Source organism: Mustelus asterias, chromosome 5 (assembly GCF_964213995.1).
Source record: "Mustelus asterias chromosome 5, sMusAst1.hap1.1, whole genome shotgun sequence".
In the NCBI taxonomy this organism is placed as follows: domain Eukaryota; kingdom Metazoa; phylum Chordata; class Chondrichthyes; order Carcharhiniformes; family Triakidae; genus Mustelus; species Mustelus asterias.
Window position 1 is genome coordinate 105,529,914 of NC_135805.1, and position 25,389 is coordinate 105,555,302.

Sequence of the window (25,389 nt, forward strand, 5' to 3'; positions counted from 1 at the left end):
GGAAAATTTCACAAGCTCCAGAGAACTCTCCATCCCACCCTGACATAAAGAATGCTGGATGCCAAGTCATTGAGCAACCAAGGCAAAGTGGATGTTTAGATACTATGGGAATTAAGGGATAGTGTGGGAAGGGGATCCATGATCTTTTTGAATGGGCGAGCAAACTAGGAAGGCTTACCATCTATTAAACCTTTGTCAAAAGTGGAAAGCACCCACCTTCATTAGTTATCCTACTGAGTGTCACTCTTTTCTACCCAATCAATCTAAACATCCTACTGCACACTAAAAACTGGCCAGTGAAAGAAAGCACCGTAAAGTAAGAGGTTTTGAATTTTATTCAGAAAGTGCATTTTCATTAAAATATGTACAGTTTTAAAACTAAAAACCAACGCCTATTAAACAAACACCTTGGCGGCTGAAACCATTCTGATCCTTAATACCATTGCATAACCAAAATGTTCCTGAGCCATTAATACGGCCTGCACCAATGTAGTTTTGATTGTTGTAAACTATGCAATTTTATAATCACATATCCGGAGGTAATGTGGAATCTTCCACCTAGCTCTGAAGCCTATCGAAAGACAATGTGCAATTCACTAATTCTGAAATGTAGATCATACAAGTTAGTGATAAAGCCCACAGGACCACCAGCTCAAGCGGGGTTTCCCCCCATCCACTTTGCATCAGATGTATGCAAATCACCAAGTCCTTTCAAAAGTCAGCATCCAGTGTGAATGCATTGTCAGCTGTCTTAGCCATCACACCCATTCTCTGGTACTCTCCAACTCGCTTTTCAAAAAAGTTAGTCTTGCCTTCCAAAGAAATGTTCTCCATGAAGTCAAATGGATTGTCAGCTTTATAGATCTATAAAAAGAAACACAAGTCATTAACTTGGTTCCTTCTCGTTGAATTTGGCCATGTAGATTTAATCTAGTTACAACGTACCTTACTGAAACCCAGTTCCAACATCAAGCGGTCAGCTACAAACTCAATATAACGTTTCATTAAGGTGCAGTTCATCCCAATCAAGTTTACAGGCAAAGATTTGGTCAGAAATTCCTGGAAAAGAAAAACATTTAACACTTAAACCCTCACATCATTGCATCATTCTACCAATTCTGTTCATCCTATAGTAAAATACACTTCATCCATGCTTCCAGAGTAAGTAGTCTCACAACACCAGGTTAAAGTCCAACAGGTTTATTTGGTATCACGAGCTTTGAGCACTGCTCCTTCATCAGGTGAGCGAGGGTGCTTCTAGAGGTACAAGTTACAGATTCCACAGGATTAATTTGGAAAAACTGCCATTTTCAGAGAGGGTAGTGGAAGAGCGGGAAAACTACTGTCTTCCAATGAATGGCTTGTTAACAGTTAATCCAAGTGAAGACCAGCTGCATGTCAGGAGTCTTATGCACATGATAGTGCAGGTTCATTGATCTCCTGCCTGCAAGCTCTGTCCTGGCTGCCATCTGCCTTGAGCATTGCAGTCCAGAGTTGGTTCCAATCTCCATGTGGCACCAGGTGCCACTAACCTCACCTATTTGAAAATTACAGCACATTAGTGAGGTGACACAGGTGTGGGGGACAGGGCCCCCTGTGGCACTGAGGTGTGGGGGACAGGGCCCCCTGCGGCACTGAGGTGTGGGGGACAGGGCCCCCTGCGGCACTGATGGGCTAACATGGAGTGGCGCTCAGTGCAGTGTGTATGGGAAGGCTCAGGCTGTTATACAAAGTAGTTGTTGGATTACTTTAAGAATGGGTCACATGATTTGATGGTGATGTCATTACGGTGTTTTACAGGCTGCTATTTTAGTTTGTACAGATGTCTGACAGTAAATCTATTGTTGTTAGTTTGGGTCTGTGTGTGAAAGCCACATCTTTTGTTTAAAGCCCACAACCGCTAACATCGCTCAGATATTACACACACAACCTTGACGAGTCTAGATTTTGTTTCACTGAGAAGTTGTAAATTGGAAGGGAAACCCGAGTGGATTCTCACACTTTGAATATCAGAAGGCTGGGGAAATCAATAACACGATTAAAGATCATGCTTTAGAAGACCAGGTAAAAACTAAAAAGGGTGGAAGCTGTTATTTGATTTGATTTATTGTCACCTGTATGAGTATACTGTGAAAAGGATTGTCACATGATCTATCAACCAGTCTCCTCACCCCTCCTCCCCCCACCCCCCAAACAATGCAGCACCATATAACAAATCCCAGAAAGTTCCTGAGGCCCAGAGTAAAAATAACCAAAACCCCATTTAAACCATTGAAGCAGCAAAGGTTCACTAACGTCACACCTTGGTAAGGTTCACTAACGTCACACCTTGGTAAGATTGTTCCACTGGAGCAAGCTGAGAGGGAGTGATTGGAGGCAGCAGTGCTGGTGAGAGATTAACTGAATTGTTTATTTATTTAATTAGTCAGCTAGTGTGTGTTTTTTTTGGCCTTTACTTTTGCAGTAGTATTTTAAGTTTAAAGTGAAAACTGGAAGTGGGCTTCTAAGGAGTCTGGGAAGGGTTTTTTAAGCGCATGAAGTATAAAAGGTAGGCTGCAGTATACAGCGGGCAGCGTCGGGAGCGGGCAGTGGAGTGAGTGGGAAGCAGAGTGTGAGCTATAAGGCTTTGGCTCACAGGGCTTAAGCAGAAAGGGCGAGCAGGGGTAAGTTTAAATTCATTTTTGCTGTTTCTACCTGGTACTGGCAAGGTATCTAGAGGGGATGGGTGTGCAGGCAGTGCTATGTTCCTCTTGCACTATGTTTGAGGTGAGGGACGACGACAGTGTCCCTGCTGATTACACCTGTGGGAAGTGCACCCATCTACAGCTCCTCCAAAACTGTGTTAGGGAACTGGAGCTGGAGTTGGATGAACTTAGGATCATTAGGGACGCAGAGGTGGCCATAGACAGAAGCTTTAGGAATACAGTTACTCCGAGGAATGAAAACAGATGGGTGACGGTGAGAGGGGCTGGGAGGAAGCAGTCCGTGCAGGGATCCCCAGTGGTCGTTCCCCTTAGCAACAAGTATTCCGCTTTGGATACGGTTGAGGGGGATGACATACCAGTGGTGAGCCGCAGTGGGAGGATCTCCAGCACTGTGTCCGTCTCTGTGGCTCGGGAGGGTAAGGGGGAGAGCAGGAGGGCAATAGTTATTGGGAACTCGTTAGTTAGAGGGATAGATAGGAGGTTCTGTGGCAGCAAAAGAGACTCACGGATGGTATGTTGCCTACCGGATGCCAGGGTCCGTGACGTCTCGGACCGTGTTTTCCGGATTCTGAAGGGGGAGGGGAAACAGTCACAAGTCGTGGTACACATTGGTACCAATGACATAGGTAAGGGAAGGGACGGGGATTTAAAGCAGGAATTTCTGGAGCTGGGCTGGAAGCTGAGAGCCAAGACAAAACATGTGGTCATCTCTGGTACGTTGCCGGTGCCACGTGATAGCGAGTTGAGGAACAGGGAGAGAGTGCAGTTAAACATGTGGTTGCAGGGATGGTGTAGGAGGGAGGGTTTCAGATACGTGGATAATTGGAACACATTCTGGGGAAGGTGGGACCTGTACAAACAGGACGGGGTGCACCTGAACCAGAGGGGCACCAATATCCTAGGAGGGAAATTTGTTACGGCTCTTCAGTGGGGTTTAAACTAATTTGTCAGGGGAGTGGGAAAAGGAGTTGTAGTCCAGAGGTCAGTGAGGGTGGTGAGGTATTGGGGAAGGTATCAGGGTCAAGGGTGGGTACCGGTAGACACGAAGGTGGGTTGAAGTGTGTCTACTTCAATGCAAGGAGCATCCGGAACAAGGTAGATGAACTTGGGGCGTGGATTGGTACTTGGGACTACGATGTTGTGGCCATTACGGAGACGTGGGTAGAACAAGGACAGGAATGGTTGTTGGACGTTCCGGGGTATAGATGTTTCACTAAGTGTAGGGAAGCTGGTAAAAGAGGTGGAGGAGTGGCATTGTTAATCAAAGATAGTTTAACGGCTGCGGAAAGGCACTTCGAGGGGGATCTGCACACTGAGGTAATATGGGCTGAGGTTAGAAATAGGAAAGGAGCGGTCACGTTGTTAGGAGTTGACTATAGGCCCCCAAATAGTAATAGAGATGTGGAGGGAGAAATTGCTAAGCAGATTATGGATATGTGTGGGGGTCACAGGGTAGTTGTCATGGGGGACTTTAACTTTCCAAATATTGATTGGAACCTTAGGTCAAATAGTTCGGAGGGGGCAGTTTTTGTGCAGTGTGTGCAGGAGGGTTTCCTGACACAATATGTGGATAGGCCGACAAGAGGTGAGGCCACATTGGATTTGGTACTGGGAAATGAACCGGGCCAAGTGTTAGATTTGGTTGTGGGAGAGCACTTTGGAGATAGTGACCACAAGTCGGTGTCTTTTGTTATTGCAATGGAGAGGGATAGGGCCGTACGGCAGGGCAAGGTTTACAATTGGGGGAGAGGTAATTATGATGCGATTAGGCAAGAATTAGGGGGCATAAGTTGGGAACAGAAACTGTCAGAGAAAGGAACTAATGAAAAGTGGAACTTTTTCAAGGAACAAATACTGGATGTCCTTGATAGGTTTGTCCCTGTCAGGCAGGGAGGAAATAGCCGAGTGAGAGAACCATGGTTCACGAAAGAGGTGGAATGTCTTGTGAAAAGGAAGAGGGAAGCTTATGTTGGGATGAGGAAACAAGGTTCAGATGGCTCGATTGAGGGTTACAAGTTAGCAAGGAATGAGCTGAAAAAGGGGCTTAGGAGAGCTAGGAGGGGACACGAGAAGTCCTTGGCGGGTCGGATCAAGGAAAACCCCAAGGCTTTTTACTCTTATGTGAGGAATAAAAGAATGACCAGGGTGAGGTTAGGGCCGGTCAAGGACGGCAGTGGGAACTTGTGTATGGAGTTAGTAGAGATAGGCGAGGTGAATTAATACTTTTCTTCAGTGTTCACCAAGGAGAGGGGCCATGTTTTTGAGGAAGAGAAGGTGTTACAGGCTAATAGGCTGGAGGAAATAGATGTTCGGAGGGAGGATGTCCTGGCAGTTTTGAATAAACTGAAGGTCGATAAGTCCCCTGGGCCTGATGAAATGTATCCTAGGATTCTTTGGGAGGCAAGGGATGAGATTGCAGAGCCTTTGGCTTTGATCTTTGGGTCCTCGCTGTCCACGGGGATGGTGCCAGAGGACTGGAGAATGGCGAATGTTGTTCCTCTATTTAAGAAAGGGAATAGAAATGACCCTGGTAATTATAGACCAGTTAGTCTTACTTCGGTGGTTGGTAAATTGGTGGAAAAGGTCCTTAGAGATGGGATTTACGACCATTTAGAAAGATGCGGATTAATCCGGGATAGTCAGCACGGATTCGTGAAGGGCAAGTCGTGCCTCACAAATTTGATAGAATTTTTTGAGGAGGTAACTAAGTGTGTTGATGAAGGTAGGGCAGTTGATGTCATATACATGGATTTTAGTAAGGCGTTTGATAAGGTCCCCCATGGTGGGCTTATGATGAAAGTGAGGAGGTGTGGGATAGAGGGAAAGTTGGCCGATTGGATAGGTAACTGGCTGTCTGATCGAAGACAGAGGGTGGTGGTGGATGGAAAATTTTCGGACTGGAGGCAGGTTGCTAGCGGAGTGCCGCAGGGATCGGTGCTTGGTCCTCTGCTCTTTGTGATTTTTATTAATGACTTAGAGGAGGGGGCTGAAGGGTGGATCAGTAAATTTGCTGATGACACCAAGATTGGTGGAGTAGTGGATGAGGTGGAGGGCTGTTGTAGGCTGCAAAGAGACATAGATAGGATGCAAAGCTGGGCTAAAAATGGCAAATGGAGTTTAACCCTGATAAATGTGAGGTGATTCATTTTGGTAGGACTAATTTAAATGTGGATTACAGGGTCAAAGGTAGGGTTCTGAAGACTGTGGAGGAACAGAGAGATCTTAGGGGTCCATATCCACAGATCTCTAAAGGTTGCCAGTCAAGTGGATAGAGCTGTGAAGAAGGCCTATAGTGTGTTAGCTTTTATTAACAGGGGGTTGGAGTTTAAGAGCCGTGGGGCTTTGCTGCAACTGTACAGGACCTTGGTGAGACCGCATTTGGAATATTGTGTGCAGTTCTGGTCACCTCACTACAAGGAGGATGTGGAGACACTGGAAAGAGTGCAGAGGAGATTTACCAGGATGTTGCCTGGTTTGGAGGGTAGGTCTTATGAGGAAAGGTTGAGGGAACTTGGGCTTTTCTCTTTGGAGCAGAGGAGGTTGAGAGGAGACTTGATAGAGGCTTATAAGATGATGAGGGGGATAGATAGAGTGAACGTTCAAAGACTATTTCCTCGGGTGAATGGAGCGGTAACTCGGGGGCATAACTATAGGGTTCATGGTGGGAGATACAGGAAGGATATCAGAGGTAGGTTCTTTATGCAGAGAGTGGTTGGGGTGTGGAATGGACTGCCTGCAGTGATAGTGGAGTGAGACACTTTAGGAAGATTTAAGCGGTTATTGGATAGGCACATGGAGCACACCAGGATGATAGGGAGTGGGATAGCTTGATCTTGGTTTCAGATAAAGCTCAGCACAACATCGTGGGCCGAAGGTCCTGTTCTGTGCTGTACTGTTCTATGTTCTCTGTTCTAAGAAGCTACTTAAGAGGGAAATCAGGAGGGCTAAAAGAAGACATGAGATTGCTTTGGCAGATTTTAACCTGGTGTTGTGAGACTTCTTACTGAAGGCATTAGTACGTAGTTATAGTCTGGATGAAGGGATTAGTACTGTAGTTATGGTCTGGATGAAGGGATTAGTACTGTAGTTATAGTCTGGATGAAGGGATTAGTGCTGTAGTTATAGTCTGGATGAAGGGATTAGTACTGTAGTTATGGTCCGGATGAAGGGATTAGTACTGTAGTTATGGTCTGGATGAAGGGATTAGTACTGTAGTTATAGTCTGGATGAAGGGATTAGTACTGTAGATATAGTCTGGATGAAGGGATTAGTACTGTAGATATAGTCTGGATGAAGGGATTAGTACTGTAGTTATAGCCCGCATGAAGGGGTTAGTACTGTAGTTATAGTCTGGATGAAGGGATTAGTGCTGTAGTTATAGTCTGGATGAAGGGATTAGTACTGTAGTTATGGTCTGGATGAAGGGATTAGTACTGTAGTTATAGTCCGGATGAAGGGATTAGTGCTGTAGTTATAGTCTGGATGAAGGGATTAGTACTGTAGATATAGTCTGGATGAAGGGATTAGTACTGTAGATATAGCCCGGATGAAGGGGTTAGTACTGTAGTTATAGTCTGGATGAAGGGATTAGTGCTGTAGTTATAGTCTGGATGAAGGGATTAGTACTGTAGTTATGGTCTGGATGAAGGGATTAGTACTGTAGTTATAGTCCGGATGAAGGGATTAGTGCTGTAGTTATGGTCTGGATGAAGGGATTAGTACTGTAGTTATAGTCTGGATGAAGGGATTAGTACTGTAGTTATAGTCTGGATGAAGGGATTAGTACTGTAGTTATAGTCTGGATGAAGGGGTTAGTGCTGTAGTTATAGTCTGGATGAAGGGATTAGTACTGTAGTTATAGTCTGGATGAAGGGATTAGTGCTGTAGTTATAGTCTGGATGAAGGGATTAGTGCTGTAGTTATAGTCTGGATGAAGGGGTTAGTGCTGTAGTTATCGTCCGGATGAAGGGATTAGTGCTGTAGTTATAGTCTGGATGAAGGGATTAGTACTGTAGTTATAGTCTGGATTAAGGGGTTAGTGCTGTAGTTATGGTCCGGATGAAGGGATTAGTGCTGTAGTTATGGTCCGGATGAAGGGATTAGTGCTGTAGTTATAGTCCGGATGAAGGGATTAGTACTGTAGTTATAGTCCGGATGAAGGGATTAGTACTGTAGTTATAGTCTGGATGAAGGGATTAGTACTGTAGTTATAGTCCGGATGAAGGGATTAGTACTGTAGTTATAGTCTGGATGATGGGATTAGTACTGTAGTTATAGTCTGGATGAAGGGATTAGTGCTGTAGTTATTTTTAGTGGCCGGTCTTGATGCTGAGATTGCAGAAAGATTGGAGAATACCCTTCCTGTGCACCAATAAGAAAGACAGCAGCATTGTGATTGGCTGAAACACTGCATATAGATTGTGCCGCTTGGTTTGAGGGTGACATGTTTGTAAAGAGAGTTGATGCACACTCAGAGTGGCCAGAAATTAGCGTGAGGTTGACAACATCTGAAAAAAACCAGGGGGAAAAGTCGCTGAAATCGTTTGTGAAAAGGCGCAGCTTGTTAATGACAACCGTTCAGTTTTATTCACAGGAGTTTGAGGATTAAAGCCTCCGTCATATCCATCAACCAATGGGTTGGCTGAAAGATTTGTACAATCCTTGAAACGTTCCAGAGAGCTTCAAAAGTGCGCGGTGTATTATCACCGGGTGTGACCAACACCTTACCCAACAGGGAGGGGAGTGAGGGAGGGGGGTGAGGGGCGTGGTGAGGGAGGGGGTGAAGGGCGTGGTCAGGGAGGGGGGTGAGGGCGCGGTGAGGGAAGGGAGTGAGGGGCGTGGTGAGGATGGGGAGTGAGGGAGGTGAGTGGCGTATTGAGGGAGGGGGTGAAGGGCGCGGTCGGGGAGGGCGGTCGGTGAGGGAGGGGGGTGAGGGGCACGGTGAGGGAGGGGGTGTGAGTGTTTCAGGGTGAGGAGTTGAGCGATGGGGGTTCGGGGGTCCAGTGAGGGAGAGACGCTGTGTGTGTGGGGGTGTCAGGGTGGGGAGTTGAGCGATGGGGGTTTCGGGGTACAGTGAGGGAGAGACGCTGTGTGTGTGGGGGTGTCAGGGTGGGGAGTTGAGCGATGGGGGTTTCGGGGTACAGATTGGGTAGACTGGGGTTGTTCTCCTTGGAAAGACGGAGAATGAGGGGAGATCCAATAGAGGTGTACAAGATTATGAAGGGTATAGATAGGGTGAACAGTGGGAAGCTTTTTCCCAGGTCGGAGGTGACGATCACGAGGGGTCACGGGCTCAAGGTGAGAGGGGCGAAGTATAACTCAGATATCAGAGGGATGTTTTTTTACACAGAGGGTGGTGGGGGCCTGGAATGCGCTGCCAAGTAGGGTGGTGGAGGCAGGCACGCTGACATCGTTTAAGACTGACCTGGATAGTCACATGAGCAGCCTGGGAATGGAGGGATACAAACGATTGGTCTAGTTGGACCAAGGAGCGGCACAGGCTTGGAGGGCCGAAGGGCCTGTTTCCTGTGCTGTACTGTTCTTTGTTCTATTACCGCCATGCGGGCGGCACGGTAGCACAGTGGTTAGCACTGCTGCTTCACAGCTCCAGGGTCCTGGGTTCGATGCCCGGCTTAGGTCACTGTCTGTGTGGAATTTGCACATTCTCCTAGTGTCTGCGTGGGTTTCCTCTGGGTGCTCCGGTTTCCTCCCACATTCCAAAGATGTGCGGGTTAGGTTGTTTGGCCATGCTTAAATTGCCCCTTAGTGTCCTGAGATGCGTAGGTTAGAGGGATTAGTGGGTAAAATATGTAGGGATATGGGGGTAGGGCCTGGGTGGGATTGTGGTCGGTGCAGACTCGATGGGCCGAATGGCCTCTTTCTGTCCTGTAAGGTTTCTATGAATCAGTAATATGGTGCTGGGATCCAGACCCAAGTAAAGTAGCAGGGCTAGGTGTGCTTCAATAAAGAAATTACCATTTCAGAAAGTGTCAATTTCTACTTTGCAGTTCAGAAGGTCAAAAATAACAATTACCTGTTCAATTTCAACAGCATTCTGAATAACTGCCCGCACTCTCTCTTCTGATGGTTTGTGTACCAAGTGCTTAAACATCAGACATGCAAAGTCACAATGTAGACCCTGTAACATTAGAGGTGATGAAAAAAATTCAAATTGCAATGTATTGAGAACTGAGAACACATACGACTGTGTGTAATGGTACATCATACAGCCACAATACAAAAACTGAGTTTAGCAGATTAGAAATGCCCCATAAATATTCAACCATCTCAAACTTCAGAGTCACTACATTATAGATACTTCTGTGATTAGACAGAAAACTTATTTAAACTGGGTGAATTTTTTCAAAGAACACCAAATTGCAAGCATTAGCTGGTCAAAAGAAGCAGACATACTTAATTGAGCTGCAAAATCAGTCCATCTTACAAGATACAAAGTGAGGGATTCACTGATGACCAGTGCAGTAAGCTGCCAATGCAGGCACTAAACAGGTCAGACTGGCAAACTCGCCATCCCTCCAGTCAAGTAGCTGAAATAAGTGGAGAAAAAAGAAAAGCAGCCCAAAAACCTACCCCAGAGATGATGCTTTCAGAAGCAGGCAATAAGTACTGGCCAACAAAAGTGAGGAGTTTGCAAATTGAACATAAGAAATAGGAGCATGAGTAGGCCATCTAGCCCCTCAAGCCTGCTCCGCCATTCAATAAGATCATGGCTGATCTGATAGTGGGTTCATTTCCACTTACCCACCCGCTCCCCATAACCCTTAATTCCCTTAATGGTTAAAAATCTGTGACTTAAACATATTTAACGAGGTAGCCTCTACTGCTTCATTGGGCAGAGAATTCCAAAGATTCACTACCATCTGGGAGAAGAAGGTTCTCCTCAACTCTGTTCTAAATGGACTCCCCCGTATTTTGAGGCTATGCCCCCTAGGTCTTGTTTCCATTGCAAGTGGCAATAACCGCGCTGCTTCTACCCTGTCTAGCCCCTTCATTATCTTATATGTCTCTATAAGATCTCCCTTCAACCTTCTAAACTGCAATGAGTACAGGCCCAGTCTACTCAATCTCTCCTCATAAGCTAACCCCCTCATCTCCGGAATCAACCTGGTGAACCTTCTCTGTACCCCCTCCAAAGCCAATATATCCTTTCTTAAATAAGGGGACCAAAATTGTACACAGTACTCTAGGTGCGGCCTCACCAGTACCCTGTCCAGTTGCAGCAAGACCTCCCTGCTTTTACACTCCATCCCCTTCGCGATAAAGGCCAACATTCCATTTGCCTTCTTGATTACCTGCTGCACCTGGAAACTGAGTTTTTGTGATTCATGCACAAGGACCCCCAGGTCCCTCTGCACAGTAGCATGTTGTAATTTTTCACCGTTTAAATAATAGTCCATTTTACTATTATTCCTTCCAAAGTGGATAACCTCACACTTACCAACGTTATGCTCCATCTGCCAGATCCTTGCCCACTCACTCAGCCTATCCAAATCTCTCTGCAGACTGTGCCCTCCACGCAATTTTTTTTCCCACTCATCTTTGTGTCATCCGCAAACTTTGTTACCCTACACTCGGTCCCCTCCTCCAGATCGTCTATGTATATGGTAAATAGTTGAGGCCCCAGCACCGATCCCTGCGGCACGCCACTAGTCACCGATTGCCAACCGGAAAAGCACCCATTTATTCCGACTCTCTGCTTTCTGTTAGATAGCCAATCCTCAATCCACGCCAACACTTTACCCCCAACTCAGTGTACCTTCATCTTATGCAGCAACCTTTTGAGGCACCTTATCAAATACCTTCTGGAAATCTAAATACACCACATCCACCGGTTCCCCTCGTTATATCCTCAAATAATTCTAGTAAATTAGTCAAACATGACTTTCCCTTCATGAATCCATGCTATGTCTACTTGATTGAACCATTCTTTTCCAGGTGTCCTGCTATTTCTTCCTTAATGATAGATTCCAGCATTTTCCCAACTAAAGATGTTAAGCTAACCGGCCTGTAGTTAGCTGCCTTTTGTCTACCTCCTTTTTTAAACAGTGGCATTACATTAGCTGTTTTCCAATCAGCTGGCACCTCCCCAGAGTCCAGTGAATTTTGATAAATTACAACTAATGCATTTGCTATTACTTCTGCCGTTTCTTTTAGTACCCTGGGATGCATTCCATCCGGATCAGGGGACTTGTCTATCTTCAGTCCCATCAGCCTACCCAGCACTACCTCTTTAGTAATAGTGATCGTTTTAAGGTCCTCACCCCCTACAGTCCCATGACCGTCAATTATTGGTATGTTATGTGTCCTCCACTGTGACGACCGACACAAAAAACTTGTTTAAGGCCTCGGCCATTTCGTTTCCTATTATTAAATCCCCCTTCTCATCTTCTAAGGGACCAACATTTACTTTAGCCACTCTTTTCCGTTTGATATATTTGTAAAAACTTTTGCTATCAGTTTTTATATTTTGTGCTCGTTTACTTTCATAATCTATCTTTCCTTTCTTTATTGCTTTCTTAGTAGTTTTTTGTTGTTTTTTTAAAGCCTTCCCAATCTTCTAGTTCCCCACTAATTTTGGCCACTCTATGCATTGGTTTTTAATCTGATACTCTCCTTTATTTCCTTAGTTATCCATGGCTGGTTATCCCTTTTCTTACATTCCTCCTTTTTCACTGGAATATATTTTTGCTGAGTACCGAGAAAAATCTCCTTAAAAATCCTCCACTGTCCCACCAATTAGGCTGTGTTCCCAGTCTACATTAGCCAACTCCATCCTCATCCTATTGTAATCCCCCTTGTTCAAAAAGAGGACACTGGTTTGGGACCCTACTTTCTCACCCTCCATCTGTATTAGAAATTCAACCATATTGTGATCACTCATTCCAAGAGGATCCCCCGCAAGGAGATCATTAATTTTACCTGTCTCATTACACAGGACCAGATCCAAGATAGCTTGCTCCCTCGTAGGTTATGTAACATACTGTTCGAGGAAACTATCGCGACAGCACTCTTAAGAACTCTTCCTCAAGTCCACCGCGTCCAACTTGAGTCAACCAAACAATGTGGAGGTTAAAATCCCCCATGATTATTGCTGTTCCATTTTTACATGCATCTGTTATTTGTTTGTTTATAGCCCGCCCCACCTTGAAGTTATTATTTGGGGGCCTATAGACTACGCCCACCAGTGACTTTTTCCCCTTACTATTCCTTATCTTCACCCACATTGATTCCACATTTTGCTCCTTAGAGCCTATATCATCTCTCACTACCGCCCTGATGTTCTCCTTAATTAACAGAGAAGACCAAAAGGAAAGCACAGTAGCACCAATGGGAGCAGCTCAAGAATGTGCTAATGGGAAACGATGTTAACCAAATTATGGTCAAATCCAAAACACAAGACTTGAATGCACATGATGAACAACTAACTCAGTCATACCTCATCTCGGCTAATAAGTTCATTGGAGAATGTTAACCCAGGCATTAGACCACGTTTCTTCAACCAGAAAATAGCAGCAAAAGATCCGGAGAAAAAGATTCCTTCAACAGCAGCAAATGCAACGACTCGCTCACCTGGTGATTAAAATATTCAAATGTGATCAAACCATTATATAATAATGATCAAAATAGTATATTCATCGAAAGCTTAGTAAATTATCCCAAAGTAATATACTTTCAACCATAAGGGACATATTCATAATAACGCATTTGTTAAAATTCATTTGTCGCCTTAGTGCACAAGGTTTTGAAGGGGCAAATTCTAGGATGCTGAATCCAGTTTAAAAATTGGTCAAGTCTGTACTAAACAGCTGATGGAGATGTTGTACAATGTTAATCAGCTCTTTGCACTGTTACTATTGAAAGCAGTCAGAATAGACTTAGTTGCTTCTGGGGTATAAAACGAAAGAGGATAGTTCAATGGTAACTGTCAGCATTTAACAACGTCCTGGCAAACTGCAGGGCCTAGGTCACGCAGTCGGTGTTAATGCTGCATGTGGAGATTTCTGTGTAGCAATCATTACACAAATCTTCAACCAGCTCTGTTCCCAGTTGAAGCAACAATGGGTCAGCACAGGCAAAACTGGAGACCAGCCAATGCCAGGGAAAACATACCCTTATTGCAACAGTAGTCACTATATTCAGGTAATTGATCGAGTTAGTATGGGTAAGTAGTTGATGGTCCAGGGAGGGTGTGATTGGTGTGGTGTTACTCGTGTCTCAGTTCAGGTATCCAGACTGATCAGTTAGGCTAGGCATTAAACTAATACTTTCAGAGCAAGCATGCAGGTGAATTCTGCACATTGGTGCAAGGTCCCCACTTCGAATTATATTGGAGAAATTAGAGAAACCTGTGTAGCACATACCATCGCTGGTTTAAATTTGCTGGGGAATTTCAGCACATGCACTTGTCAGGACTTCCACAGGGCATTGACATCTCCCAACTTGCATGTCTTACAATTCACATACCACATTTTTAGACCAGTGATATAAATTGTGCCTTTTTTCTTAAAGCCTTTTCACTGGCAAGGTCAGCATTTGTTACCCACCCCCAACTGCCCTTGACAGACGCTTGCGGGGCTACTGCTGACAGCAGTGAAGGATCAACCACATTGCTCGGAGTCTGGAGTCAAATGTCAGTCAGACCAGGTTAGGACTGTAGATTTCCTTCACTAAAGGACAGTGAACTAGATGGGTCTTTGCAACAATCTATGATAGCTTGATGGTCATGATTGCTGAGGCTAGCTTATATCCTAGATATATTAATAAATTCCACCATCTGCCTTGGTGAGATTTGAACCCCTGTCCCTTGAACATTAGCCCGAGTCCCTGGATTACTAATCCAGTGACATTAGAATTTATGGCACCACCTCCTTCCTTGTAACCAATTTCAATCATAATGGTTAGTGCCATTTGCCGGATTGTAGATGCTGTCTGGAGTAAACATGCAATGTGTTGAAGAGTGATGAACACAGCTTGATAAAAAAGTGTCTATTTCTCCTCCACATACAATACACTCTCACTGTGCTTACCAAATGTTGCTTGACGGTCACCAATCCAATGCAGTGCCCAGTCAGCCTTCTCTTTCACACAGGGCAAAGTTTCAATTGCATTGAACAGATGCTCCCTAGGAAGAAACATAATTGATTTTAAAATACTTAAATGAATAGAATAGTCTATGCATCTTGAACCCCATGCAGAGAATCCAATTACCTCTCCTTAGGATCCTTAATATAAGTATCAATGAGGAGACTGTACATTTCCGAGTGAATATTTTCCATAGCGATCTGGAATCCGTAGAAACAGCGAGCTTCAGTCACTTGCACTTCTTGACTGAAACGTTCCACCTGTTGACAAATAAAATGACGATATGATCACCAAAGCTAACAAAGATGCCTAGTGCCCCTCTAGGAAAGGAATTCCAGCCAAAAAATTCTTACCAAGTTTTCATTAACAATGCCATCACTTGCTGCAAAGAATGCCAAGACATAAGAAATGAAGTGTTTCTCTTCAGACTTCAGGGAATCCCAGTGCTGGAGATCCTTTGATAGGTCAACCTATAAATGTTATTTACATTCATTAGTCATATTGCACACAATTCATGAGTAAAAAAAACCTTGTTTGCTATTCAGGGAGAGAGACTCAAATTGTTACAAAAGTACGAGTCCTAATGTAGATTTTATTATCTTCCAAGCACGAATATATTGGTAACTGCAGAATTCTGAACACTGGGAGGTGGGAGCGCAGAGGGAAAGGGAAGCACCATGTATTTACAAAGAGCTTGGGCTGGATTTTCCAGCCGCACACACATGGTCCTGTTCCACCCGCTACAATTCCTGTGGAGGGCAGGACAGGAAAATTCCATCCCTTATCTGTGATTGAGACAATGGGAGCAGCCACCACCTGAGGGGGGCTAGGTTAAGGGTGGATAGCAAACTCCAAATATAGGAAATATGTTGTGAAGAGGACATATCCAGGTGTTTAAATAGGTTGAGTGAGTGGGCAAAAATCTGGCAGATGCGAGTATAATGTGGGAAATGTGAAGTTGTCCACTTTGGCAAGAAGAATTGAAGTATTACTTAAATGAGAATCGCAGAATTTCAAGATGCAGAGGGATCCAGGTGGTTTACAGCATGAATCACAAAGTCAGTATGCAGGTACAGCAAGCAATTGAGACTAATGAAAAGTCTTAATTGCATAAAAAGGATGTTATGCTACTGGATGCAAGTTTGTTGAAGGTGGTTCAGATTTATTAAATTGATACCTGGAACAAACAGGGAGCCTTATGCGAAAAGGCGAGACAGATTGGGCTTGCTTCCACTAAAGTTAAGAAGAATGAGGGTGCCTTGATTGAAGTATACAAGATCCTGAATGGTCCTGATATGATGGTGGAGGAAAGGATGTTTCTCATCTTGGGGGTATCAGTTTGAAAATTGGGGGTCACTCCTTTAGGATGGCGATGAGAATTTTCTCAGCAGGTTATGCGAATTCAGAACAGCCTACTTCTGATTTGATTTATTATTGTCACATGTATTAACAGTGAAAAGTATTGTTTCTTGCGCGCTATACAGACAAAACATACCATTCATAGAGAAGGAAATGAGACAGTGCAGAATGTAGTGTTACAGCCATAGCTAGGGTGTAGAGAAAGATCAACTTAATGCAAGATAAGTCCATTCAAAAGTCTGACAGCAGCAGGGGAGAAGCTGTTCTTGAGTTGGTTGGTACGTGACCTCAAACTTTTGCATCTTTTTCCCGAAGGAAGAAGGTGGAAAAGAATGTCCGGGTGCATGGGGTCCTTAATTATGCTGGCTGTTTTGCTGTGGCAACGGGAAGTGTAGACAGTCAGTGGATGGGAGGCTGCCCCTGAATCATACATTTATGAGCAGAAACAAAGCAAGTTGATATGAAGTCAGAGGTGCCAAAAGTAGGGAGACATTTGGTGAAGATGGTCACATCAACACTAATGGTTTAGACAAGGCAGTGGAAAGTATAGCCACGCATGAAAACGTCATGTCAGGATGGAGAGGTGGCACCAGCTGAGTTAAAATATTGGTGAAGGTCTCATGATACTGATGCAACCATCCACGTTAAGGTCATGGATGGCATAGGGTTACTGCAGAAGGGCAGATGCAAAGCAATGTAAATCATTTCCCAGCAAATGCAATGGAAGCAGGCACATTAGCAACAGTTAAGAGGCACCTGGATGGGTACATGAATAGGGAGGGAATAGAGGGATACAGACCAAGTATAGGCATCATGATTCACACAGGCTTGGAGGCCAGAAGGGCCTGTTCCTGTGTTATTTTCTTTGTGTGGGAAGGTCAGTGAGTGGGAGCATTGGGCAATTAGGTTGGAAAGTAGCCAAGTGGAAACAAATGAAAAGGTTTGACCAGACAACAGGGTCAGTAACTAACCCAACTGTGTCCACAGTATATTCCAGACAGGATTAAAATGTATTTTATCCAACAGCCCGAGTTCCCAAATGAGCTTTTCATTTTGTTCAAGCAGTTGGGCATTATGCAATAGGCATGAGGAAATTAAAAGCAAGGAGTTAGAGAGGACACCCTCTCCTAGTGGCCTGTTTGGGATAACATTGATTTTGTGTCTGTGCCCTGTTTGAGAGCACATTTCCACTCCATCTGATAAAGGAGCAGCACTCCGAAAGCTAATGGTATTTGCTACCAAATAAACCTGTTGGACTTTAGCCTGGTGTTGTTAAAACTCTTACGGGGATAATATTGCCAGAGGATTTATAGAGGGGCCACTTTAATTCAAGACATTCTGTATAGGGGAGTTCATGAAACAGAATAGACACCAAAATTGATTAAATAATCGCTGTTTGTCGGAATGGAGATTTTATCAGGTCTACCTCTTCTGCGGTCCAAAAGGAAGCTTCTGCTTTCTTATACATCCGCCAGATGTCGTGGTACTGAATAGGAAAGATAACAAAACGGCGCGGATTTTCCCTCAACAAAGGCTCATCGGCTAACCTCGAGGAATGATCCAACTTTTCAGGTTTCACCTGCGAACAAAAAGTTAAAAGCTTATCAACTTACAAAGTCACAAAACGCTACTTCATTTATTTACATTTGGCGCCATTCACTTCATCCCAACAAAGTGACCCCGAGTTTAAAGCATTGATGTTAAATTATTTAAAAATGTGTAATGGTCAGTTTAATGAAAACAATCATCCCTCAGGAAAGTGAAAGGAATTCCTTGCCGTAAGCCTGGGGTGGAGGATAGGGAAGCCAGGAAAGTTATTTGGCGCCAGAATATAATTGGCGCACTAATTAAGGGGGGGGGGAAGAGAGAAGAGTAGTTTTTTGTTTTAAGCTTCACATTAAAACTTCTGCACTAAAATACCTTCACATCGGCTTCCACCAAGATCTTGCGAGCGGTTTTGCTGGCCAGGACTCGAGTGCTATTCAAAGAAGGCGGCTGCAGAGGGGGGAAAAAGAGGAACAGTTAACGCCACTGGAGTTTAAAGGCTTTTCTGCAACAACAAAAAAGCTTAACCTCCCGCCTTCACTCACCGTGTTCTCCTTCAGAGAGAGCTTGCTGATCTGTGCAGAGATGACATTCTCATTCCTGACTGCGAGAGGTGTGCGGACTGACATCTTTTTTGATAACTGTGGACGGATTGATTGGGTTTTTAAAGTGTGTACTTAAAGTACAAAATCAGAGGAACTAGCTAGGTTATCCAGCTAGTTTAGTAAAACTAAATAAAAGGTTAAAGTGACACTAATCTACCAGAGTGTGAGATGGCCTGCTGTGCTGTAGAACTGGATTCCTGCCTGGGTCAGTGTCTCTGTGCTGTAGTGCCTAGGTCAGTCTCTCTCCCTGTGCGCCGCTATCCCGCCAGTTTACCTCTCAAATACCCTTCAGAATTTGGCGCGGAATCCCGTCCGCCAATCGGCAAAGGAAGGGACCGCCCCGATTGTGATGTACCCAGCACCCGCCGGCCAATCAGCGGCCGCCGAACTTCGGCGGCAATTCCGATTTCCCGCTGGGGATGGTTTGAGCGCGGAGAGCGCGCCTGGGGAGAGCGCGCCCGGGGAGGGAGAGCGCGCCCGGGGAGAGAGCGCGCGCCCGGGGAGGGAGAGCGCGCCCCGCGCACACGGCAAACCCGGGGCGGCGGGAAAATAAAACTCATCTTAACACCACTGCAAAACTTTACCCAGTAAGAAGTCTCACAAAACTTTACCCAGTAAGAAGTCTCACAACACCAGGTTAACTTTACCCACCCAGCCAGAGAAACCTGTGTTCAAGGTTTCGGGCTCCTCACATTCTAATAAATACAAGAGTTTATTTTCAAACGGGCACTAACCGTCCCTCTAAAAATAAAACTTGCAAAGTCATTGCTCAACGGTTTTAAATAAAGTCAACGCCTCCGATTTTTTTAAACGGGTACTAACCGTTCCTTTCAAAAGTTTGCAAAGTCATTACCGGATTACTCAACGATTTTAAATAAAGTGAACGCCTCCGATTTTTAAAGCTAAGTACCGCGACTTTTAATTGAAATATTATTAAATGATGTTCGTTTACCGCGATTACATTTTTCTAAAAGTTTCAAATTAAGAAACGGAAATTGTAATACAAACTTGAAGAAGTTATTAGGTTAAATATTAAATGATTAAAGGAACAGTGACGGACATTGTAAGGTCGGTACAGGTTTAACCGGAGCGTTTATCGATTTTCTTCAGATGAGTTTTAATCCCGTGGTTTTAGTGTACACATTTGAATTGCGTCAATCAATCTATTCGTTCACAACCCGGGACAAAATACTGACTGTTAAACATTTAAAGTATGAATATTTTTAGTGCAATAATAGAGGGAATGGTCCATCATCTATAATGTAATATGCTTCTTTCCAGATCAATATTCAAGTAATTACATTTAGAAACGCGCGCAGAAGTTATAATTGACTTTCTTTCAACCAGCAAAACAAATCTGAAATTTTAAAAAAACCAAAGTCTAACAGTCCTCGCTAAAAGTAAGACCATAGCGTTTTTCAGCACCATCTAGTGACCAGAGCACCAAAAGTCAACGGTGTCCAAAGGTGGTTCCTTGTGGTTTCACAATCCAAGCAATGTTGTACAGTGTACATTGGAACAATATCATACAGGACACTCATTCTGGGTCATGTGGGAGAAAGACACCAGGCATTGCTTGAGGACTCAATTATCTACTCACTTTCTTTGGCATATGGATGTGATTGTAGATAAATGTTGGTTCTTGAGGGGATCCCTGTGCTGAGTGTCTCGGGGATAGCCCACATCCCAAGCAGTGAACCTGTCACTTGCTATGCATGGGCAAGGCCAGTTATGGGGTGTTGTGGGGACATACATGGAGGATTGCTGCATTGTAAAATGGGCACAGTCCGCCTGGCATACTTTGCAATTATATATCAGTTGTGCATTGCATTATAGTGTTAGCAAACAGGGTATTAGTTATTTGCTTAATGCAAGCATAAACTGCACATGTTACACATATATCATAGAAGAAATCATAGAAACCCTACAGTGCAGAAGGAGGCCATTCGGCCCATCGAGTCTGCACCGACCACAATCCCACCCAGGCCCTACCCCCACATATTTACCCGCTAATCCCTCTAATCTACACATCTCAGGACTCTAAGGGGCAATTTTTAACCTGGCCAATCAACCTAACCCGCACATCTTTGGACTGTGGGAGGAAACCAGAGCACCCGGAGGAAACCCACGCAGACACGAGGAGAATGTGCAAACTCCACACAGACAATGACCCAGGCCGGGAATCGAACCCAGGTCCCTGGAGCTGTGAAGCAGCAGTGCTAACCACTGTGCTACCGTGCCGCCCACCGTGCCGCCCATATATAAACTGTTCCAGCACAGTTACAACACTGGCATCTATCCGGTAATATGTAAAATTGCCCAGATATGTCCTACTTACAAAAAGCAGGACAAATCAAACCTGATCAATTGATGCCCGCATCAGTCTACTATCATCAGCAAAGTGATGAATTGGGTCATCAACAGTGCTATCAAGCGGCACTAACTCAGCAATATCCTGATCACTGATGCTCAGTTTAGGTTCTGCCACACTACGTGGCCCAAACATAGATGAAAGAGCTGAACTCAAAAGGTGAGATAATAGCGACTGCTCCATCAAGACACCATTTGATCAAATGTGTCATCAAGGGGCCCTCGTGAAACTGAAGTCAATGGGAATCGGGAAAACGCTCAACTGATTGGAGTTACATGCAGCTCAAAAATGAAGCTGTGGTTGATGGAGGCCAATCACCTCAGTCTCAGAACATCACTGTAGGAGTTCCTCAGTGTCCAAGGCCCAACAATCTTCAGCTGCTTCATCAATGACCTTTGCTCCATCGTAAAGTCAGAAGTGGGGATGTTCACTGATGACTGCACGATGTTCAGAACCATTTACAACTCCTCAGATACAGAAGCAGTCCATGTCCAAATGCAGCAATGATGTGGAGATGCCGGCGTTGGACTGGGGTAAACACAGTAAGAAGTCTCACAACACCAGGTTAAAGTCCAAAAGGTTTATTTGGTAGCACAAGCCACTAGCTCTTGGAGCGCTGCCCCTTCATCAGGTGAGTGGGAGTTCTGTTCACAAACAGGGCATATAAAGACACAAACTCAATTTACAAAATAATGGTTGGAATGCGAGTCTTTACAGGTCTTTCCCTAACAGCACTGTGGGTGTACACCACATGGACTGCAGCTGTACAAGAAAGCAGCTCATCAGCAACTTCTCAAGGGCAATTAAGGATGGGCAATAAATGCTGGCTTAGCCAGCAATGGCCACATCTCATGAACGAATAAATAACAAAAAAAAACCCTGTTGCTGGCGGAAGATGCCAGAGGCAAAGAAATTCAGGCTGCAGTGACCTAGACTGACGGAATTACTGCAATACCAGCTTTTTGCTATGGGTAGCAGGTCTTGTTGCAAGTGGCAAGATCACTCTGATAGTCTTCCTGAGGCAGCACAACCTCCTTATACACTGTTCCTCAGAGAATTGCAGATATGTAGTCCTGAACCTCAAGTATTTGTTGTGAGAATAAGGATTCCTATGAGCTTGCCTCCTTCTAACTGGTCCACCTGCAGTTGCAAACCTGGTCTTCTTCCCCTAGCTGGAGCCCAACTGCCAGAAGGATCCCCATGCAACGAAGGAAGTCCATCGATTTAAGGATGTTAACAATTCAGAAAGTTGTGCAGCTGGTGATTTTAAAGTCATTTCACTAGCTAAACTTTGATAATTTTGCAGCAAAATATCTCCCTAGCAGTTGCAGCATTTTTGCATGAGAATTGGTGAGTATTGCTTTAAGTAGCACCTCCCACCCTGTACCGCGCATGGTTTGTTAACAAAGTTGTGCTGACAGCACTGAACTGATTGACGTACAAGTGACATCAAAGTCAGTTAACCCCTATTAATGAATATTTCACCTTTAAATAAAGTCTTACATTCTTAAGTAATTGATGCATGGTGGTTAGATCAGATATTTGGAAGACAGCCATGTGGGCAAGAAATGGCTGAACTTCAAGCCCTTATGCTTGCTATAAATAAGCATCAGCGTACAGCCAGAATATCTGCAAAAATCTGTCTCTGCAGATGTGTTTTATCAGTCGTGACTTGCAACAGCAAATCTACAAAGTGATTGGTTGTCTAAAACACAAATCATTGAAATCCTGCAAAAGAACTTCATTCACTTTAAGATGCTTTGGACATCCTGAGGCTCTGGAATACAAATATATAAACACGAGGTTTTTCGGTCCTTTTGTTCGGTGGAATGAAAGGTCAATGCTTCCCTCGGTGAAACCAGCTGCTGTAGGATAGACCAAGGATTAAATCAAGAACCTTCTGATGTGTATAGCCTAGTTCTACACATGCTTTGCCTTTTCCCAAAAGATACATTTACTAATGATCCCGCTATGAGAGTTTGTTTGGCACAGCAGCAAGATTATTTTCAGCAGTCATACAGTCATCCTTGCAGACAACAGTGAAATAAAGCCCGGGTAATTGGAGCTGTCAAAAGCCGGATATCTGATGCCATCTTCAACAAGTGGAAATCTGCTACTGAGCACATGGCAACACATTTTCAAAAGGCTCTCAATAAATCTGAAAAGTTGTATTGTGAATTGGCACTCATTCCTCAGCCTTGTCTCTTATTCTTTTTATTCTGGATGCTGGAACATCTGCCATGTAGCTTATTTAGGAAAAAAAAACAAAAGCAGGCATTTATATGGTCACAAAAAGGACAACTTAAATCTTTGGCTTGTTTCTCGAGGTATCCAGAAACAAGGAGGCAATGTCAAACACGTACATAGTTCTTATCGAGTTGTACTTGAGAATATTGTGTGTAGTTTGGGAAATACTTATTCTGAAAAGGATATTAAATCAATGGAAATGGTGCAGCATAGATTCAAAGTTACCAAGGAGAGACTTGAGGATTTAGAATATTTCCGCGAGGAAGTTAAAAGATGACCTGACAGAAGTTCAACAATTATAAAGAGGTCATGATAGATTAGAAAAATCCCATTACACATTGTGAAATTCTCTGTTACAACTGATGTTGAAGCAGAACCCAGACATTTTATAAAGGTATTAGCTGCATGAAAAAGAGAAATATTAATGAGTATGGGGAGTGCATTGTTGTTTTCAAATCGCTCCATGGCCTTGTACCTCCCTATCTCTGTAACCTACTCCAGCCCTGCATCCCTTCAAGATCTCATGTGCCTGAGTGTCAAATTTTAATTTGATAACATTCCTGTTAAGTGCCTTGGATATTTTACTACATTAAAGGTGTTATATCAATTCAAGATGTTGTTGCAGTAGGAGAGTGGGATTAGACTAAATGGATTAAGGGGGAAAAAAACACTGAAGCAAAGTGGTGGGCTGAATGGTGAGTTCCTGTGCTGAATTGTACTGTGATTGAAACATCAGAAATATATCTGCTGCTACTTCAGCCACAAAAGTCACAGGTACAATAGAAACATCTCTCATGAAATCTCTCATAGTTGTGTTATTGGGGTCCAAACTCCAAGATGCAGCCATGGTCAATTTCAATTCATTTGAAGAATAATTATAGACAACCATAATAGGATGATTCTGAGAGCCCATAGTTCCCATTGTATTTTGGTCAGACAGATCATTGGCAAGGGTGATATGGTGCTATCAATATTGGCAATGTGAAATAGCACAGCAAAAAATTCAGGCATACTGTGATCACACTACTCTGCATGAGTGATCAAAAACACTGCTCCATAGGGCAATAAGTCCATGTAATACATTAATGCATATGTGGCAGAATCAATCAAATGTAGGTAACAAGTCCCTTATGTTTCTTTCTTATCTTGATAAGTGAGTGAAGCTAACCATTACAGCTGCTTCTTGAATTAAGGGTCAATTCAAAGAAGAGGCAAAACCTACCTCAAAAAACACTTAATAACTGGTGTTAATTTTTCAATGAGTTCGGAATATTCAATACCATGGCAAACTTGATTTTGACAGCTATTGGAATCACCTCAGCAGTATATGTGGTGGGCGGGGGGGGGGGGGGGGGGGGGGGGGGGGGTTTGGGGGGGAGGGGGTGTTGTCAATTATTGTTCTGTCTCCTTGGTAACTTGTTAATAGTTTCTTCCCCTGTTTCTAAAAAGAAGAGTTAGTAAACTGATCATCTTACCTGTATCACTTAATAGCTGATTGTAATTGATTAGTGAATATCAGGAATCATTGCAAGGCAACAACCTAATCAGGAGGACCAGATAATGATAAAAGATACAAGAGCAAACCTCAAGTGATTTCAACCCTAGTATAATTTAAATTGAATTTGCTCCTGTTTCGATCCTGAATGCATTCTTTGTGTCAGTTTTCCCTCGTGAGGATGATGCTGAGCTGGTAGTTATTCAAATTGAACATGTAAATTGGATGTAGCCATGTCCTTAATAGAATTACAGCCCTCGCTGCAGATGAGGCAGTTGTCCTAATGGCGGCCACCCTGGGACCCTCAGAGAAATGCATTCTATTGACTCGTATCATGAAATCATAATCGTACAGCATAGAGCCACAAGAAACTACAAAGGGTCATGAATGAAGCCCAGTCCATCACGCAAACCAGCCTCTCATCCATTGACACTGCCTGCACTTCCCGCTGCCTCGGAAAAGCAGCCAGAATAATTAAGGACCTCACGTTCCCTGGGCATACTCTCTTCCACCTTCTTCCGTCGGGAAAAAGATACAAAAGTCGGAGGACACGTACCAACCAACTCAAGAACAGCTTCTTCCCTGCAGTTATCAGACTTTTGAATGGACTTACCTTGCATTAAGTTGATCTTTCTCTACACCCTAGCTATAACTGTAACACTACATTCTGCACTCTCTCCTTCTCAATGACCAGTATGTTTTGTTGGTATAGCGCGCAAGAAACAATACTTTTCACTAATACATGTGACAATAAATCAAAATCAAATTTTGTGTTCATGTCAGCTTTGCTAAAGTTATCTGATTAATTTTTTTCCCCATTTCTCTGTTAATTTCTCCTATGTAAGTGAGTATCCAATTACCTTTTAAATGTTACTAATGAATCAGTTTCTATCACCTTACGGGTAGTGTACTCCAAACAATAACCACTCGCTGCATCAAAATCTCCTCTTCTCCCCTCTG

The 25,389-nt window shown here is 43.9% G+C and overlaps 1 protein-coding gene across 3 annotated transcripts; it reads right to left on the minus strand.

Annotated features, from left to right (window-relative positions):
* Window positions 1-317: 317 nt before the first annotated feature.
* On the minus strand, window positions 318-25,389 carry rrm2 (ribonucleotide reductase M2 polypeptide). Of its 3 annotated transcripts, none has more exons than XM_078213143.1 (11): window positions 25,325-25,389; window positions 18,257-18,352; window positions 18,087-18,161; window positions 17,593-17,745; window positions 15,161-15,277; window positions 14,934-15,067; window positions 14,753-14,847; window positions 13,162-13,295; window positions 9,739-9,843; window positions 946-1,059; window positions 318-864 (listed from the first exon to the last, which is right to left on the minus strand). In XM_078213143.1, exons 2-11 carry the CDS (start codon window positions 18,338-18,340, stop codon window positions 712-714), a joined length of 1,164 nt encoding a protein of 387 aa, XP_078069269.1. In that variant the 5' UTR covers window positions 18,341-18,352; window positions 25,325-25,389; the 3' UTR covers window positions 318-711. The 3 variants fall into 3 exon arrangements, with proteins under 3 accessions (XP_078069269.1, XP_078069270.1, XP_078069268.1); XM_078213144.1 differs by lacking the exon at window positions 25,325-25,389 and adding an exon at window positions 19,139-19,157; XM_078213142.1 differs by lacking the exon at window positions 25,325-25,389 and adding an exon at window positions 18,474-18,572.